An 18,118-nucleotide genomic window follows, 5' to 3' on the forward strand; every position below is an offset into this window, starting at 1 on the left:
AGGCTGGCTGTATTGCAGTGGAATACACTGTGGATACTATATGCTGAGAGAGACAGACAGACAGACATCCATTAGCTACCCCTGGGGATTGAACCTGCCATGCAGGTCTGGAAATCCAACCCAGGACCCTTTGGTGCTCAGGCTGATGCTGTAACCACTGACCCACAACAGCTAGGGTGGTTTTCTCTAACTTCTGCACCATAAGGATTCCCACAGAGAACCCATTTATGGAGTTATTTTGTCTTTTAGAAGTTTCCTCATACCAATCAAATAATGCATTCTATTTTCTCCCTGGCCACTGGTCAGCAAACCACGGCTTGCAAGCCACATGCGGCTGGCTCTTTGGCCCCTTGAGTGTGGTTCTTCCACAAAATACCACGTGCGAGCTCGCATGTACAGTGTGATTGGAACTTCGTGGCCCATGCGCAGAAGTCGGTTTTTGGCCTGGGTGAGTCTATTTTGAAGAAGTGGCCTTAGAAGAAGTGGGGGGTGGACATATATAGGGGATGAATGAAAGGAGATAGAGGAAACAAGTACACAAGAGGAGTGCAGATGGGAGAGTTGGAAGGGATCGACCTCAGCGAAATATCTCAATCAGCTTGAGGACGTTTTTAGCAAAGGCCAGCTTAAGAGTACCCTAATTAAGTTAATAACAATGTACCTACTCATATAGCTTAAGTTTAAAAAATTTGGCTCTCAAAAGAAATTTCAAGATAGAACCAGGCAAGAGAACCCAACCATGCTGATCAACTGAACGCTGCCTCCATGTCATTCCTTCATTCTTTGCCAACTCCGTCTACACCTTTGGGAACCCCTGGACCTGCTGGGGCTGGACCCCAACACTGCCCCAGTGCTGGAGCTCAGAGCAGATAAGTCCATCAGGGAGTAAGTTAGTGCTCGGGCCCTTTAGGAGGAATACCTGGGACTTCAGCAGCCTTCTCTACCTCACTCAGCTATAATCCAAGCTGGTTCTTACAGCCAGAAGTTATGGAGACTTCTCTTCCCAGCACTGGAACCCTGAGCTGGGAATCCTGTTCTGGAGTTGGGACTCCTTGCTCCTCAGAGAGAACCTTTGAAGCTGAGATATCCCTCCCAATTTTTAATCACCGCACATGAGTGTGGGGCCAGCCTGTTCCGTGCCTCCGCCCCTCATAATAGTCTCAGCATGACTTCTTCTGTATATCCTTAGTTCTAGGACTTCTGTTCAGCTAGACTTCCGGTGGTTCTCAAGGATAGTTTCTCTATAGTTTAGTTGTAATTTCGCTGTGGCTGCAGGAGAAGGCAAGCACAGTATTTACACATTTTGCCATTTTGACCAGATAAGGTTGCTTCTAACTTTCATACTTTCCAGTTTATTACTCAGGGTATTTAAAGAAACAGACCTAATTAGATATCTCTCTCTCTCCCTCCCCCCTCTCTCTATCATTATTTATATACTTAATGTTTATTTTTTTCATATAGGTAGAGATAGAGATGAGGAGATTTATTATGAGGAATTGGCTTACATGGAGGCTAAAAAGTTTCACATCTGCTGTCTGCTGATGGAGACCTTAGAAAGCTTGTGGTGTGTGATTCAGTCCAAGTTTGAAGGCCTGAGAACCAGGAGTGCCAATGTTCCTGGGCAGAAGAAGATGGATGTCTCAGCTCAAGCAAGAGGACAAAGTAGGCCTTCCTCCACAGTTCATTCTCTTCAGGCCCTCTGTTGCTGAGAGATGCCCCCTGCATCATGAGGACCATCTTCTTAACTCAGTCCACCAACTCAAATGCTAATCTCTGCTGGAGACACCCCTCACAGATTCCCCCAGGAAACGTTGTTTTACCAGCTCTCTGGTTGTCTCTGAGCCCCAGTCAAGTTGGCACATAAACTTAACCATCACAACATTCTATTGTTAAGTGGCAATGGCCTTGGGATGCAGCTTTCTGCCTCCAGGTTTCCTTGGAATTTTCATTCACATTTCAGAGTGCAGACTGGAGTCAAAGAAAAGCATAAAAGCAGATGAGGGTAGTGAGCCAGTGAGAGGTGCTGTGGGAAGGTGTTTCCTGCCCTTTCTACCTTGTCCCTCTTCTTCTTCATCCCCTTTTCTTCCCTTTCTCTCTCCTTTCGTGCCTAAAGTAGGGAGGCAGTTAGCCAGGAGAACAAAGGGAAAGAGAGACTGACATTTCATAGAGGGCTGGTGTGATTTTGATGTTTTGTATAGTCAATATGATTGAAAAATCCAAAAATTTCACTTAATACGGCAGGACACACACACACAGTAATTAGTCCACCATGCCAAAGAATTTCGCTTTTTCAGTGGCTGTTGGGGAAGCAACAGTCATTTCACTCAGCAACATTCTATCATCAGATTATGGGAGAGGAATTTCATTGCAGGCATTTCATCTTTCCTGTAAAAATTTAATTCCAGTAGAAAGAGTTCTGTATCTGATAGGGAAAGAAAAGACAGAGGCAAATTACTCACCAATAAAAATGGCCTAATACATAGGCCATAGGGACCTATTTCAAATACAAATTCGTAAAAATTAAACCAGTGAAGTCGTGCTTTGAGTATGGTCATTTGCAAAACGACGGACCTCATTTATTTCTCCTTTTCTAAGAAGAGGCAGCCCGTGCTGCTTTGATCCAAGTGCAGCCTGAGTGTCAGGAACTAGCAATGTTTTCAGAAGCGATTAGCTGAGAATGAAGGGCAACCTCTGATCATGGGGAGGGGTAGTGAGTGGGCTCAGAGACAGTGCACCTTGATCTGTTTTTGCACACCTACCTATAATTTGTAAATCAGCCATACTGATCCTGGCAAGAGGAAGTCTACAAATAAAGTGATGCACTTGTTATTTTTGGAAAGGTTTTCATTGCGGGGGAGGGGAGTAGAACATACACTGGCTAGAAATGAGCTAAGCTGCAGAGGACATGTGTATCCAGCACTGTGATGAAGGGAGGAGCGCAGAGCCTTCCCTAACTGCCGGTATTATTGGAAGGCATCTCTCTCCCTTTTCAGTAGGGGAGAATCCTAACTAGGCTTGGGTCCTATTCGATAACCAGGGCATACCATTGCAACATATTTATAGACATTCTTGCATACATTCAAAGAGCAGACACTTCTCACTTTGAAGCGAAGGATTAATATAGGTCCTAGGTTACCCACCTAAGAGAAAGCACCTTGAAAAAGGAATATTAATTTACCAACTGAAGGCATTCTTATTAAAACCATGTATTTTATGCTTGTATAAAAAGAATTTAGCACTCTGTTATAAATGTTGACCATCTCAGCACTCCCCAAGGAGGATGGATGTGAGACTAACAACCATCCATCAATTAAAAAACTGTTACCCCACCACCTAGCTCATGTTAGATTTTGACCTTTCTTGCTGTCTTCACATATTCCTGTTATTTTCAACATCCTATTTTTCAAAACCCAGCTCCTTCACTCGTCAGCTGTGTGGCCACGGGAAGTTCTTAGACCGCTCTGAGCTTTTGTAAAATGAGGTAATAATCCCTACTTCAGATACAGTACACCCCACACGAGCAATACACCCAAACTCCTCTTTTCCTTTGCTCCCACATCTCTTCTATTCCTGGTCTGTGCTATATCTCATTACTGAACAACTTCTCTAACTTCCAATGCATTAACTTCTGTCTCACACCTCAAGATGAGAAAAAAAAAGATAAGAATAATCATGTGGCCAAAACCGGTTTGGCTCAGTGGATAGAGCGTCGGCCTGCGGACTGAAGGGTCCCAGGTTCGATTCCCGTCAGGGGCGTGTACCTTGGTTGCGGGCATATCCCCGGTGGGAGATGTGCAGGAGGCAGCTGATCGATGTTTCTAACTCTCTATCTCTCTCCCTTCCTCTCTGTAAAAAATCAATAAAATATATTTAAAAAAAAAAAAAAAAAAAAAGAATAATCATGTGGCCGAAACCGGTTTGGCTAAGTGGATAGAGCGTTAGCCTGCGGACTGAAAGGTCCCAGGTTCGATTCCTGTCAAGGGCATGTACCTGGGTTGTAGGCACATCCCCAGTGGGAGATGTGCAGGAGGCAGCTGATCGATGTTTCTCTCTCATCGATGTTTCTAACTCTCTATCTCTCTCCCTTCCTCTCTGCAAAAAATCAATAAAATATATTTAAAAAAAAGAATAATCATATGAACGCTGACAACTCAAGACTCTCCAGGGACATTTCCAGATGGGAATCATGTCCATGGTAAAGTCTACAATCCACTAGATGACAGCATTTCACATTCAAATGGCAACTATTTCTACGTCACTACACAAAAGAATGGGGTCATTGAAATTTGGAGATCTACAGTGAATTTTCTCTCATTGTTGCCTCTGTGTAATTTCATCCACAGGAAAAAAATAAATAGATAAAAGTCTTTGCCACCTCAAAAAAAAAATTTCAAGCGTTGTACTGTTGATATTTGGCTCTGTTGGCTAATGAGTTTGCTGACCACTGTCCCAGACCATCCAGAATCCTTGCTTTTTAAGGGCAACCCTAGGTGGACTATCTTAGGTAAGTTAATGTTTCCCCAAAGCAGGCACTACAGTTCCAAACTATCCAAAAGCTCACCCATTTCCCCCAAAGGCAAAGGATCCTGGTTTCTGTGTTGGCCCAGGAGGAAACCCCCTTCGCCTCTGGATTTCCTAAAACATCTAAACTGTTACTCACTGCCTCTTCCAACACACAGGGACTCACGCGTTTCCCTGGTTTCAGTAGAATAGGATGAATTATCAGGAAGCTTCAACAGAGATGGCTCAGGGTCAGAGAGCTCCACACTAACGGAGTGGAGCTCAGAGCTGAGCTTTACCCAGGAACTCCAAGGCCCTGGGGGAGGCAGACAGGGCAGTGGGCTCAGGGGTACCAGCAGCCTCTACTCACCAGCCTGGGGGGTCACCAGGCCTCCTGTCCCCACCCCGCTTCTTGGCCACAAGAACTGTTGAAAGAAAGAAAATTCAGAGCTTGCCCTTTGCAGTGATTGGTTGTCACCATGGGCTTTCCTGAAGCCAGGGGATTGGAGAAAGGGAATATATGGGTGTCTCCAGTATAGCAAGGTTTCCTGCTCACAAATCACTGTTTCCATTGTTCTCCCATCTTCCTCTGAAAGTAAATAGTTTAAAAAGTGACTATATCGGCTCTGGCCAGAGAGCTCAGTCATTTATAGATAGGATTGTCCTGATCTACCCATTTCTTCGCTCAGGCTGCCCTGTGAGCCCCCACTGGCCGCCTTGCTCTCTCAAGAGCAAATCATTCCGGGAGAAACTGCCTCCACTAAACAGCGCGCACCATTGAAGGGGCAGCCCTGCCTGTCGCGGCCTCAGGAAGCCAGTGCCTGCTGCTCTCTAAACCCGGACTTCAGGACTGGGAAGGCACTCTCCCTGCCAAGCAGGCGTTTGCTGCGCTGAAGTCGCTTCCCCAGGAGGCAGGGTTTGTGCGGGTGAAATCGCAGGCGGCTAAACGGAGCCTGCGGCCCGAATCCGCTCCTGCCAGGGGCGTCACAACCAGTCACACCCAGCAGGGTCGGGGCAGCACGAAGGGCGACGGAGAATCCCTGAGGCTGGGCAGCACCCCTGGCGCTACAAAGAGAACCGAGAGTGGAACTGCTTCTGAGAAAAAGTCCTCTGGGCGCACCTAGTCCCCAGCAGCCTCAGACAAAAGGCCGAGACCCCAGGCTGCGGAGCATCTCTTGGCGCCAGGTCATTTTGTCTGAAGGCCACATGTGGGGCTGGCTGCGAATTTCTCACCACTTCCCCCAATGGACCCACATGTTGACAATGATGATGATTTACCAGAAGAAGAAAACATCAGTTTCATGCACTATAAACTTTGCATTAATGAAAAACGTCTTTATTTGACAAAATTTACCTACTATGTGTAGGTTTTCATAAAGTGTGGTGTAAATATACTAAACAAACCGGTATTTCAATAAAAGGAGGTTTAACATTTGAAAAAAAAAGTATATAGGACGCTGCAGTGACATTTCTGACTGTGGGAGCCCAGTTTCCCGGTCTTCTGATGAACCCGAGCAGCACCAGAAGGGTGACCCTGGAAGCCAGGAGATGTGTGGTCTGCCTTGGAAACCCTCGGTATGTGGCGGCCTTGCCTCTTGTGGCGGAAGTTGGAACTTTTCCTGTGCACCTAACCCAAAGGCATTGATGCCCCCTTCAAAGAGATAAGAGACCAAGGAATGTTTCATGCCTGGTTCCGAATCTATAAAGAAGAAGGCCTGTTGGCTTTGGATTCAGGAATTGCTCCTGCTTTGCTAAGACAGGCATCAAATGGCACCATTGAAATGGGCATTTCTCGCCGAAACCGATTTGGCTAAGTGGATAGAGCGTTGGCCTGCGGACTGAAAGGTCCCAGGTTCGATTCCGGTCAAGGGTATGTACCTGGGTTGCCAGCACATTACCTGTAGGAGATGTGCAGGAGGCGGCTGGTCGATGTTTCTCTCTCATGGATGTTTTTAACTCTTTATCCTTCTCCCTTCCTCTCTGTAGAAAATCCATAAAATATATTTTAAAAAGAAGTGGGCATTTCTCAAAGCTTGGAGAGATGATCTGTAGAGCCTTTAGAAGATTCGAATGCAGGCTCAGGGACGCTTGTTCCAAGGCGGAGTGATTCGCAGCTTCATTGTTCCGGTGCTGCCAGCAAGAAGGTAGCCAGGGTCTGTGGAGGGGTGTCCTTCCAGTTGGTCAGCGGGCCGAGGGCGGGGAGCCGGCCTGCCTGAGGCGAGGGGAGCCGGGCGCGTGGCGCAGTGACGAGCCCTGCCCCTCGGTCTGGCCGCCACCCCTCCTGCTCTTCCGGCCGCCGCCGCCGCCGCTGACAAGGCCAATGACAGCGGCGGCCGGCGGCTGAGCCGCAGCGAGCGAGACCGGCAGTGCTGCGAGCTGTGCAGGAAGATGGGAGGCTGCTGCGCTGCCCGCGCTGCCGCAGCTCCTTCTGCCGCAGCTCGGAGCGCCAGCGCCAGGTCTGGAAGAAGCACGAGCTCCTGTGCCACAGCGGCGAGGGCGCCCCGCCCCGCCCCGCCCCCAGCCCCGGCCTCGCTCACGCCTCCCCCCCTCCCCCCGCCCTCCGGGCCCCGGCGCCTGCCGTGACGCCGCCCAGGACCGTGACGCGGCTGCGGTGGCGGCGGTGGCGGCGTCTGGGAAAGAGGAGCCGCTGGTCCGCTCGTCGCTGCTGCAGGAGAAGGCGAATCAGTGCCCGCCGAGCAACACACCGTGCCTGCGAGGGGCGCAGCCAGGCCGGCGGCGTGCGGCCCATCAGGCAGACAAGCCGCTGCCCGCGCTGAAGCTGGCGCTGGAGCACATCGTGCGCTGCATCGACAAGCACGGCATCTGCGTGTGGACGAACTCCTGTGCGCGGAGCCCGGGCGGCAGATCCGCCTTTCTGCTAAACGAATACCGCTGCACGGACACCCGGTGGCAGATCGGCCTTTCTGCTGAGGGAACTCCGCTGCACTGACACCCAGCGGCAGATCGGCCTTTCCGCTTGAGGAACTCCGCTGCACTGACAACCAGCGGCAAATCGGCCTCTTTTTTTTTTTTCAGATCCGCCTTTCTGCTGGACGAATACCTCTGCACGCACATCCGGCGGCAGATCGGCCTTTCTGCTAAACGAATACGGTGGCACGGACACCCAGCGGCAGATCGGCCTTTCTGCTTGAGGAACTCCGCTGCACTTACAACCAGCGGCAGATCGGCCTTTTCTTTTTTCTTTTTTCTTTTTTCTTTTTCAGATCGGCCTTTCTGCTGGACAAATTCCTCTGCACAGACACCGGGCGGCTGGTCGATGTTTCTCTCTCATGGATGTTTCTAACTCTTTATCCTTCTCCCTTCCTCTCTGTAAAAAATCAATAAAATATATTTTAAAAAGAAGTGGGCATTTCTCAAAGCTTGGAGAGATGATTTGTAGAGCCTTTAGAAGATTCGAATGCAGGCTCAGGGACGCTTGTTCCAAGGCGGCGTGATTGGCAGCTTCATTGTTCCCGTGCTGCCAGCAAGAAGGTAGCCAGGGTCTGTGGAGGGGTGTCCTTCCAGTTGGTCAGCGGGCCGAGGGCGGGGAGCCGGCCTGCCTGAGGCCAGGGGAGCCGGGAGCATGGCGCAGTGACCGGCCCTGCCCCTACGTCCGGCCGCCACCCCTCCTGCTCTTTCGGCCGCCGCCGCCGCCGCCGTCATGGCCAACGACAGCGGCGGGCCGGCGGCTGAGCCGGAGCGAGCGAGACCGGCAGTGCTGCGAGCTGTGCAGGAAGATGGGAAGCTGCTGCGCTGCCCGCGCTGCCGCAGCTCCTTCTGCCGCAGCTCGGAGCGCCAGCGCCAGGTCTGGAAGAAGCAGGAGCTCCTGTGCCAGAGCGGCGAGGGCGCCCCCCCCCACCCCGCCACCCGCAGCCCCGGCCTCGCTCCCTCCCCCGGCCCGGCGCCTGCCGTGACGCGGCGGCGGTGGCGGCTGCTGAGGCGGAGTCCGCGAAAGAGGAGCCGCTGGTCCGCTCGTCGCTGCTGCAGGAGAAGGCAAACCAGTGCCCGCCGAGCAACACACCGTGCCTGCGAGGGGCGCAGCCAGGCCGGCGGCGTGCGGCCCATCAGGCAGACAAGCCGCTGCCCGCGCTGAAGCTGGCGCTGGAGCACATCGTGCGCTGCATCGACAAGCACGGCATCTGCGTGTGGACGAACTCCTGTGCGCGGAGCCCGGGCGGCAGATCGGCGAGGAGGTGCGCGCCCTGCGCGACACGGGCAAGTTCACGGACCGCCAGCTGGTCAGCCAGAAGAGCGACTTTTCCAAGTACATCCGAGGCGATCAGATCCCATGGATCGAGCGAGGGCAAGGAGCCCGGCTGGGAGACCATTGGGCTGCTCATGAGCCGCAGGGACGACCTGATCCGTGTTCGTCTGCGTATTAAGTGAGGTGAATTTTCAGCCTCCGGATAGCATCACTGAGATCTCATCTTTTATTGGCCCTAAAAAGTCTAAGTATTTCTATAAATTAAGCACAACTCCGTGGTCTGGAAAAATATTTAATATTAAAAAAGGTTGACATTTGATTCAGGTCATGTCCACAGTCAGCGCCCTCCTGCCACCCTCTCAGGGCTCCTAAAGGTCCAGGACTGTCGCCCAGCAGTCAGCAGCCCAGCGGCTCAAAGAGGAGAGAGCACGAAGGATGCACTGCAGGCAGCCCGAGCAAAGCAGGTGCAGGCGCCACCGGGTGGGGCCCTGAGCTGGGCTGCACACTGAAGGCTGCACGTGGTCCCAGGCCTCCGTGTCCACTGGTCCCTGTCCAGCATGGGCGTTGGGCCGCAGGACAACGGGAAGCTGCCCGAACGTGTGCTCTGTGGGCTCAGGCGCTCCTGCGGGTACTCCTGGCATCGGCACGAATCCTGGCAAGAGGCCAGCACCGGGCTGCACTGGGCTCTCTTCCGAGGAGCTCTGGGCCTCAGCTAAGAGTGCTCGGTATCGCAGGAGGACCGAGGGCAGCTGCCAACAAGGACTGGACAGCAGTGGCTGGTGGTCATCGCCGTGGTGGCTTGAGGACTGTGCCAGCGGCACGAGGACAGAAGGTAGCTGGTCTGGGGAGATCGGGGACCACGGAGGATGGCGCTCTGGAGCCGAGTCTGCAGAATCCCAAGCCTGCCTCAGCGCGTCGTGGTCCAGGAGAAAGTGCGGCTCCATCGCAGAGATCTTGGGGCAGGAGGACATGAGCCTGGAGTTGATGCAGAGGCAAAGCCTTGGGTGCTGCCTGCAGCCTGGATATTTATGCTCTCCGGGGGAGGGGGGGGGGGCGGGTGCCAGCCTCCATCGTGCCTATACCAATTACTTAATCGTGTTCGAGCCCTAAAATTCAACTAAACACTCCAGCGAGTCATTCAATACCCAGTAAGACCCGACCCTCCCCGACCCCCGGTGCATGGACACCAGGCGGCATATCGGCCTTTCTGCTGGACGAATACAGCTGCACGGACTTCCGGCGGCAGATCCGCTTTTCTGCTAAACGAATACCATGGCACGGACACCCAGCGGCAGATCGGCCTTTCTGCTAAACGAATACCGAATACCGTGGCAGATCTGCCTTTCTGCTGGAGGAACGCCGCTGCACTGACACCCAGCGGCAGATCGGCCTTTTTTTTTTTTTTTTTTTTTTTTTTGGTCAGATTGGCCTTTCTGCTGGAGGAATTCCTCTGCACTGACACCCAGCGGCAGATCTGCCTCTTTTTTTTTTTTTTTTTTCAGATCGGCCTTTCTGCTGGAGGAATTCCTCTGCACTGACACCCGGCGGCAGATCGGCCTTTCTGCTAAACGAATACAGAATACCGTGGCACGGACACAGAGTGGCAGATGGGCCTTTCTGCTGGAGGAACGCCGCTGCACTGACACCCAGCGGCAGATCTGCCTCTTTTTTTTTTTTTTTCAGATCGGCCTTTCTGGTGGAGGAATTCCTCTGCACTGACACCCAGGGGCAGAACAGCTTCTTTTTTTTTTTTTTTTCAGATGGGCCTTTCTGCTGGAGGAACGCCGCTGCACTGACACCCAGGGGCAGATCGGCCTTTTTTTTTTTTTTTTTTTTTCAGATGGGCCTTTCTGCTGGAGGAATTCCTCTGCACTGACACCCAGGGGCAGATCGGCCTTTTTTTTTTTTTTTTTTTTTTTCAGATGGGCCTTTCTGCTGGAGGAATTCCTCTGCACTGACACCCAGGGGCAGATCGGCATTTTTTTTTTTTTTTTTTTCAGATCGGCCTTTCTGCTGGAGGAATTCCTTCCTCTGCACTGACACACAGGGGCAGACGGCCTCTTTTTTTTTTTTTTTTTTCAGATCGGCCTTTCTGCTGGAGGAATTCCTCTGCACTGACACCCAGCGGCAGATCGGCCCCTTTTTTTTTTTTTCAGATCGGCCTTTCTGCTGGAGGAATTCCTCTGTACTGACAACTGGCGGCAGATCGGCCTTTCTGCTAAACGAATACCGAATACCGTGGCACGGACACAGAGTGGCAGATGGGCCTTTCTGCTGGAGGAACGCCGCTGCACTGACACCCAGCGGCAGATCGGCCTTTCTTTCTTTCTTTCTTTCTTTCTTTCTTTCTTTTTTTCAGATCGGCCTTTTTTGCTGGACAAATTCCTCTGCACTGACACCCAGCGGCAGATCGGCCTTTCTTTCTTTCTTTCTTTCTTTCTTTCTTTCTTTTTTTCAGATCGGCCTTTTTTGCTGGACAAATTCCTCTGCACAGACACCCGGCGGCAGAACGGCCTTTCTGCTGGAGGAATTCCGCTGCACGGACACTGGGCGGCAGACCAGCCTTCGGGCTATCCGTCCGTACAAAGTAAACATTGCTTTACTCTAGACATCGACATAATTATGTCACTTAATCGTGTTGGAGCATAAACCGAATGTGTAATCGTGTTCGAGCCTAAACCTGACGGGTAACGGTGTTTGAGCCCTACATTTCAACTAAACCCTGGAGCAAGCAAGTCAATCAATACCCATTTAGCCCCGCCCCTCCCCGCCCCCTTCTAAACATTGGTCTACCAAAGACACCCGTCCTGACAGCCAACCTCTGTAAAGAGCAAGCTACTTCCTCTGTTCCCTTCACAAGCTGCCCTTAAACCCAGCCTCTGAGCTGCATGGCCGTTTTCAGATTGTCTTCTTAGGAAGAAAGGGCTCCGAATTTTCTCTCAATAGTTGTTGTGGCCAAGAAGCAGGTTGGGGACAAGAGGCCTGGTGGCCCCCCAGGCTGGTGAGTAGCGGGTGCTGGTACCCCTGAGCCCACTACCATGTCTGCCTCCCCCAGGGCCTTGGAGTTCCAGGATAAAGCTCAGCTCTGAGCTCCACTCCCTTAGTGTGGAGCTCTCTGATCCTGAGCCATCTCTGTTGAAGCTTCTTGATAATTCATCCTATTCTACTGAAACCAGGAGAACTTGTGTCTGTCTGTCTGTATGTTTATGTATCTATGTATGTATAATATGTATATGATTTTTATTTTTTATATATTTTTTATTGATTTCAGAGCAGAGGGGAAAGGGAGAGATAGAAATATATTGCCAGCACCGGTTTGGCTCAGAGGATAGAGTGTCGGCCTGCGGACTGAGGTGTCGCAGGTTCGATTCTGGTCAAAAGCATGTACCTTGGTTGCCGGCACATCCCCGGTAGGAGATGTGCAGGAGGCAGCTGGTCGATGTTTCTCTCTCATGGATGTTTCTAACTCTTTATCCTTCTCCCTTCCTCTCTGAAAAAAATCAATGAAATGCATTTTTTTAAAAAGAAATATCAATGGGTGTCTGTTTGGAGAGCTCAGTTCTGTATAAATAGACACAGGGTATTCCAAGGTTTCTGGCTCACAAATCGCTGTTTCCATTGTTCTCCCGGCTTCTCTCTCTAAAAGTAAATAAATTGTTTAAAACCTGACTGTCTCTGGCGCTGGCTAGAATGCTCAGGTGTTTAGAACATACTCTGGATATAACACGGTTTGTGGTTGAATCCCTGGGTCAGGGCACATACAAGAAGCAACAATGAATGCGTAAAGAAGTGGAAAAACAAATGGATGTTTCCCTGGCTCTCTCTAAAATTCAAGAAAATTTTTAAAAAATGACTCTATTGGATTTGATCCGGGTTTTCACCACGAATAAAAAAAAGTGACTGTCTCATCACATTGCAGGGGCATGACTTCCGCTTTCTTTCTGATTTTCAAAGCATTTATGGGAAATCACTTGTGCTGGGCCCGTTATGTTGCGCAATGTCCGCCCAGGGGATTTCCAAGCCTGGTGATCTCTGATTGGACTTTACCCCGGGACCCGCTTTGGGTGTTAGCACCCCTACATTCCCCGGATCCGCGCTTTCTGGGTGGCAGGTGTTTGTTTGCAACTTGGTTAGTCCTGGCGCCATTAGGTGCTCCGCAGCCCTGGGGCCTCGGCCTTTTGTCTGTGGCTGCTGGGGACTAGGTGCGCCCAGCGGACTTTTTCTCAGAAGCAGTTTCTCTCTTGGTTTCTCTTTGTAGCGACAGGATGCTGCCCAGCCCCAGGGAAGGGATTCTCCGTCGCCCTTCGCGCTGCCCCCCCCCACCCCCCACCCTGCGGAATGTGACTGGCTGTGTCCCCCTGGCAGGAGCCCGCGCAAACCCTGCCTCCTGGGGAAGCGACTTCAGCGCAGCAAACGCCTGCTTGGCAGGGAGAGTGCCTTCCCAGTCCTGAAGTCCCGGTTTAGGGAGCAGCGGGCACTGGCTTCCTGAGGCCGCGACAGGCAGGGCTGCCCCTTCAATGGTGCGCGCTGTTTAGTGGAGGCAGTTTCTCCCGGGAATGATTTGCTCTTGAGAGAGCAAGCCGGGCAGGGGGGGCTCACAGGGCAGCCTGAGTGAAGAAATGGGTAGATCAGGACAATCCTATCTATAAATGACTGAGCTCTCTGGCCAGAGCCTATATAGTCACTTTTTAAACTATTTACTTTCAGAGAGGAAGACGGGAGAACTATGGAAACAGTGATTTGTGAGCAGGAAACCTTGCTATACCGGAGACACCGATATATTCCCATTCCCCAAGCCCCTGGCTCCAGGAAAGTCCCGTCCTGACAACCAATCGCTGCAAAGGGCAAGCTACTTCCTCTGTTCTCTTCACAAGCTGCCCTTAAACCCAGCCTCTGAGCTGCATACCGGTTTTCAGATTGTCTTCCTAGGAAGGAAGGGCTCCGAATTCTCTCTCAACAGTTCTTGTGGCCAAGAAGCGGGGTGGGGACAGGAGGCCTGGTGACCCCCCAGGCTGGTGAGTAGCAGGTGCTGGTACCCCTGAGCCCACTGCCCTGGCAGCCTCCCCCAGGGCCTTGGAGTTCCAGGGTAAAGCTCAGCTCTGAGCTCCACTCCCTTAGTGTGGAGCTCTCTGATCTGGAGCCATCTCTGTTGAAGCTTCTTGATAATTCACCCTGGTCTACTGAAACCAGGGAACATGTGAGTCCCTGTGTTGGAAGAGTCGGTGAGTAACAGGGTCCCTCAGTTTAGATGCTTTAGGAAATCCAGGGACGAAGGGGGGTTTCCTCCTGGGCCAATGCAGAAACCAGGATCCTTTGCCTTTGGGGGAAATGGGTCAGCTTTTGGATAGTTTGGAACTGTAGTGCCTGCTTTGGGGAAACACTAACTTACCTAAAATGGCCCTCCTTAAGGGCTGCCCTTAAAAAGAAAGGAATTTCCGGGAGAAAATAGAGTGCATTGTTTGATTGGTATGAGGAAACTTCTAAAAGACAAAATAGCCCTAACTGGTTTTGCTCAGTGGATAGAGTGTTGGCCTGTGGAGTGAAGGGTCCCAGGTTTGATCCCTGTCAAGGGCATGTACCTAGGTTGCAGGGGCATCCTCGGTGGGGGATGTGCAGGAGGCAGCTGATCAGTGTTTCTAACTCTCTTCCCTCTCCTTTCCTCTCTGTAAAAAAAATCAATAAAATATATATTTTTAAAAATATAAATATAAAATACAAAATTACTCCAAAATGGGTTTTCTGTGGAAATCTTTATGGTGCAGAAGTTAAAGAAAACCACCCTGGCTGCTGTGGCTCAGTGGTTACCGAGTCAGCCTGAGCACCAAAGGTGCCTGGGTTGGATTCCTTGACCTGGATGGCAGGTTCAGTCCCCAGGGGCAGCCAGTTGATGTCTGTCTGTCTGTCTCTCTCCTCCCTAGTCTTTTTAAAGTCAATGAAAATATTTTTTTACAATTAAATGGAATGAAATAAAAAACTTTAAAAGTTGACAAGGGGGAAAAGGGGTGGGAATGCATTTTAATCCGTGTTATTCTGTTCCTTCATCCAGCCTCCCAGACACCTGGTGTTTCTCCAGGTAGCAGAGCGGGTGGCCTCTTGGGGAGTTGGCTGGTCCCAATGGTGGGAAGTGCTCAGGGCGGTGGTTTGTAGGCGAGTCTCTGATTGGAGCTTACCCCTCCCCCAGGCACCCCCTACCCCCCACCCCTCCACCCGCATTCTAGCACCTGCAGCGCCCAGTGTTTCTGGACCAGCTCCAGGCTCAGGATTGGAGGTCCCTGGTTCCTTGTCCTTTGGTCGCACTGGGGTGGGACCAAGGAACATGGCCTCCAGGTACTCGCTTCTCCTCCGTCCTTTTCTGGGCAAACAGCGCTGTTTGCACGAAAATAAAAATGGTGACCACAGCACCAGGACCGGTCCAGGCAGAGCTCCCCGAGGCGGAACCCCTGGTCTCTGGTGTTGACGGGTCCTCGCGCGGCCGGTCTCCGCGGTGGTCTGGCAGGTTCAGGGCCGCGGCTGCGCGGAGCTCCCCCTGCTCCCGCCGCCAGCACTTGGGCTGGTTGCGGAGCCCGCCCCGTAGCTGTCACACAGGGAGGGGCAGCACCCGCCTCGGTTCTGAGGACTGCAGCGAGGACTGCATTTTTCTCCTGGTACAGAGGCCGATCCATCTGGGTCAGTTCCCGCAGACGCTGTGCCCCGCGCACCGGCGGGTTTCAGTGCGGGTGGGTCGCCTGGGGCAGCGCACTTGCTCGCCCTAAGTTTGGCAATCGCACCGCTCTTGGCTCTCTGCCAGCGCTCCCTGGTTTACGTGGTTTCTCTCCAGCCTGGGGCTCTGGGCTCCAGAAGGCAGTGGCTGCGCTCGGCGTTCACGGAGACCCGCGGTTTCCCACGGTCCTGGTGCCCCTAGCCCACCCGCTGGCCCTGCGCTTTGTGGGTAGTTCTGGGTTGGGGTTGCTATTGCTTCTCGCTTCGTGGTTCTCTCGGAATGACTGTCCGGGGCTGTGACATTTTTGGTATTGCACTGGGTCTGCTGGTTTTCTTGAATTTGTTAAGGGGTGGGGAACTGGTAACTGCGCTTTGAATTCCTGGGTGTTTTGCTAGGTCTGTGGCTTGCATCGCCCAGGACCCTAGATGACCCTTGAGGCTGCTGGTACAAAGGAAGGCTTGGCCCCTGCATCAGCTCAAAGGCTCCCCAACAAGCCACAGTGCTCACAGCGGGAGCTCTGTGCAGCCTTGGACGCTGATACTGGGAGACCCCAGGGAGACAGGCGTTAGGAGGACCCAGTCAACACCAGAGACCAGGGTTTCTGCCTCAGAGAGCTTTGCCTTGACCCCTGTCCTGGGAACAAAAGGGATGAAAATGGGAGGATTTTAGATTTTCCTGCAAGTAGTGCTCCTTGCGAGATAAAGGGCGGAGGAGAAGCAAGTGGCCTCTAGGTCAGTGAGAAAAAGCCCACTTCAGGTGCAACCTAGGATTATGGTCTCCTCCAACGGGGGCGTGGGATTGTCCTGAAACCGCAGCAGATGCGGGGACAACCCCATCTCTATAAGACATAGGAAGCACAATAAGTTATTTAATACTATAAGGAAATATAACTACAATCACATAAAATGTAATCTACACTAATAAAAGAGAAACATGGTAATTAGCGTATGACCGCTACCCTTCCCATTGGCTAATCAGGGAGATATGCAAATTAACTGTCAGCCAAGATGGCGGCCGGCAGCCAGGCAGCTAGGCAGCTGATGCGAACAGGGAGGCTTGCTTCCTTCAGTGACAGAGGACTCCAACGTTCCCCGCCTGCCTTGCCGGCCTCTGAGCTTCAGTTGGAAACATTGTAACATTTATAGAAGATAAACAAAACCCCAGAAACCTCCTGTCAGTCAGCCAGGATCTCAGAGCTGGAGTGGCAACATTGTTTCGAATACAGAAAACAAAGGCCAGAAACATGCTTTCAGCCGAGCCTCAGAGAGAAAGCTGGCTCTCAGCTCCAGTGACAGCCATAGAAGGTAAATAAATGCCAGAATTAAAAAAAAAAGAAAAAAAGGAGAGGTTTGGAGCTTCAGTCACCCACCAGCCTGAAAACGGCCCTCAGCCCCTCACCCAGACTGGCCAGGCACCCCAGTGGGGACCCCCACCCTGAAGCAACAAGATAGCGGCTAATTTGCATACTGAAGGCAGGCGGCAGCAGGCAAGGCTGTCTGCAGTCTGGGACCCGGATCTGTGACCCTGCCGGGCGGGATCAGTGGAGACGCGGGATCAGCGTGACAGGGGGCAGCACCCAAACCCCCTGATTGCCCTGCGGCTCTGTGTGTAACAGGGGGCAGTGCCCCAACCCCCTGATCGGCCCTGCTCTGTGGATGATAGAGGGCGGCGCCCCAACCCTCCCCCCCCATGGGCCCTGCTCTATGTGAGACGGGGGAGAGCCATAACTTCCCCATCAGCCCTGCCCTGAGTGTGACAGTGGTGGCGCCCCAACCCCCTGATTGGCCCTGCTCTGTGTGTGACAGGGGGCGGTACCCCAACTCCCCTATTGGCCCTACTCTGTGTGTGACAGGGGGGAGCTCCTCAACCCCCTGATTGGCCCTGCTCTGTGTGTGACAGGGTGCTGCACCCCAACTCCTTCCCGCCCCCACTGACCCTGCTCTGTGTGTGACAGGGGGCAGTGCCCCAACTCCCCTATTGGCCCTACTCTGTGGGTGACAGGGGGGAGCTCCTCAACCCCCTGATTGGCCCTGCTCTGTGTGTGACAGGGGGCAGCTCCTCAACCCCCGATCGGCCCTGCTCTGTGCGTGACAGGGGGGAGCTCCCCAAACCCCTGATTGACCCTGCTCTGTGCATGACAGGGGGCAGCACCCCAACCCCCTGATCGGCCCTGCTCTGTTCATGGCAGGGGGTGGCACCGCAACTTCCCCATCGACCCTGCCTTGAGTGTGACAGGGGGCGATGCCCCAACTCCCCAATGGGCCCTGCTCTGAGCCCGACCAGGGGCTGCACCTAGGGATTGGGCCTGCCCTCTGCCACCCGGGAGTAGGCCTAAGCCAGCAGGTCGTTATCTTCTGAAGGGTCCCAGACTGCAAGAGGGCACAGGCCGGGCTGAGGGACCCCCTCTCCTCCCCGAGTGCACAAATTTTTGTGCACCGAGCCTCTAGTCTATATATATAAAAGGCTAATGTGCTAAGTGTCCTTCCCTCTGTCCAACTGGTCGCTATGACGTGCACTGACCACCAGGGGGCAGATGCTCAACGCAGGAGCTGCCGAGCGCCAGTGACTTGGCAGCAGAGGTTCTCAGGTGATGCACCCTGAAACCATAGAGGATGGAGCCGGATGCCGCCTGATTCTACCTTCGACTGTGGGTTATGTTGTTGCTGGGTCACTGTTGGCTTTGAATCTGGTTTACTGCACACTTGCGTTTGTGT

At 52.5% G+C, this 18,118-nt stretch overlaps 1 protein-coding gene and 1 pseudogene across 1 annotated transcript; one reads left to right on the forward strand and one right to left on the reverse strand.

Moving 5' to 3' along the window:
• The first annotated feature begins 8,161 nt into the window (after nt 1–8,161).
• LOC139008418 (egl nine homolog 1-like) lies at nt 8,162–8,886 on the forward strand (annotated as a pseudogene).
• Nucleotides 8,887–9,072: 186 nt separating this feature from the next.
• Nucleotides 9,073–9,648, reverse strand: ANXA2R (annexin A2 receptor). Its single transcript, XM_070411697.1, has one exon. It carries the CDS (start codon nt 9,646–9,648, stop codon nt 9,073–9,075), a length of 576 nt encoding a protein of 191 aa, XP_070267798.1.
• Nucleotides 9,649–18,118: the final 8,470 nt, after the last annotated feature.

The sequence above is a fragment of the Myotis yumanensis genome, unplaced genomic scaffold (genome assembly GCF_028538775.1).
Source record: "Myotis yumanensis isolate MYYU_CA2020_CCGP unplaced genomic scaffold, mMyoYum1.0.hap1 SCAF_4, whole genome shotgun sequence".
In the NCBI taxonomy this organism is placed as follows: Eukaryota; Metazoa; Chordata; class Mammalia; order Chiroptera; family Vespertilionidae; genus Myotis; species Myotis yumanensis.

What these genes read in the sequence shown, in the direction of transcription:
- ANXA2R (XM_070411697.1), bottom strand. Translation starts at nt 9,648, where the DNA reads ATGGAGCCGCACTTTCTCCTGGACCACGACGCGCTGAGGCAGGCTTGG.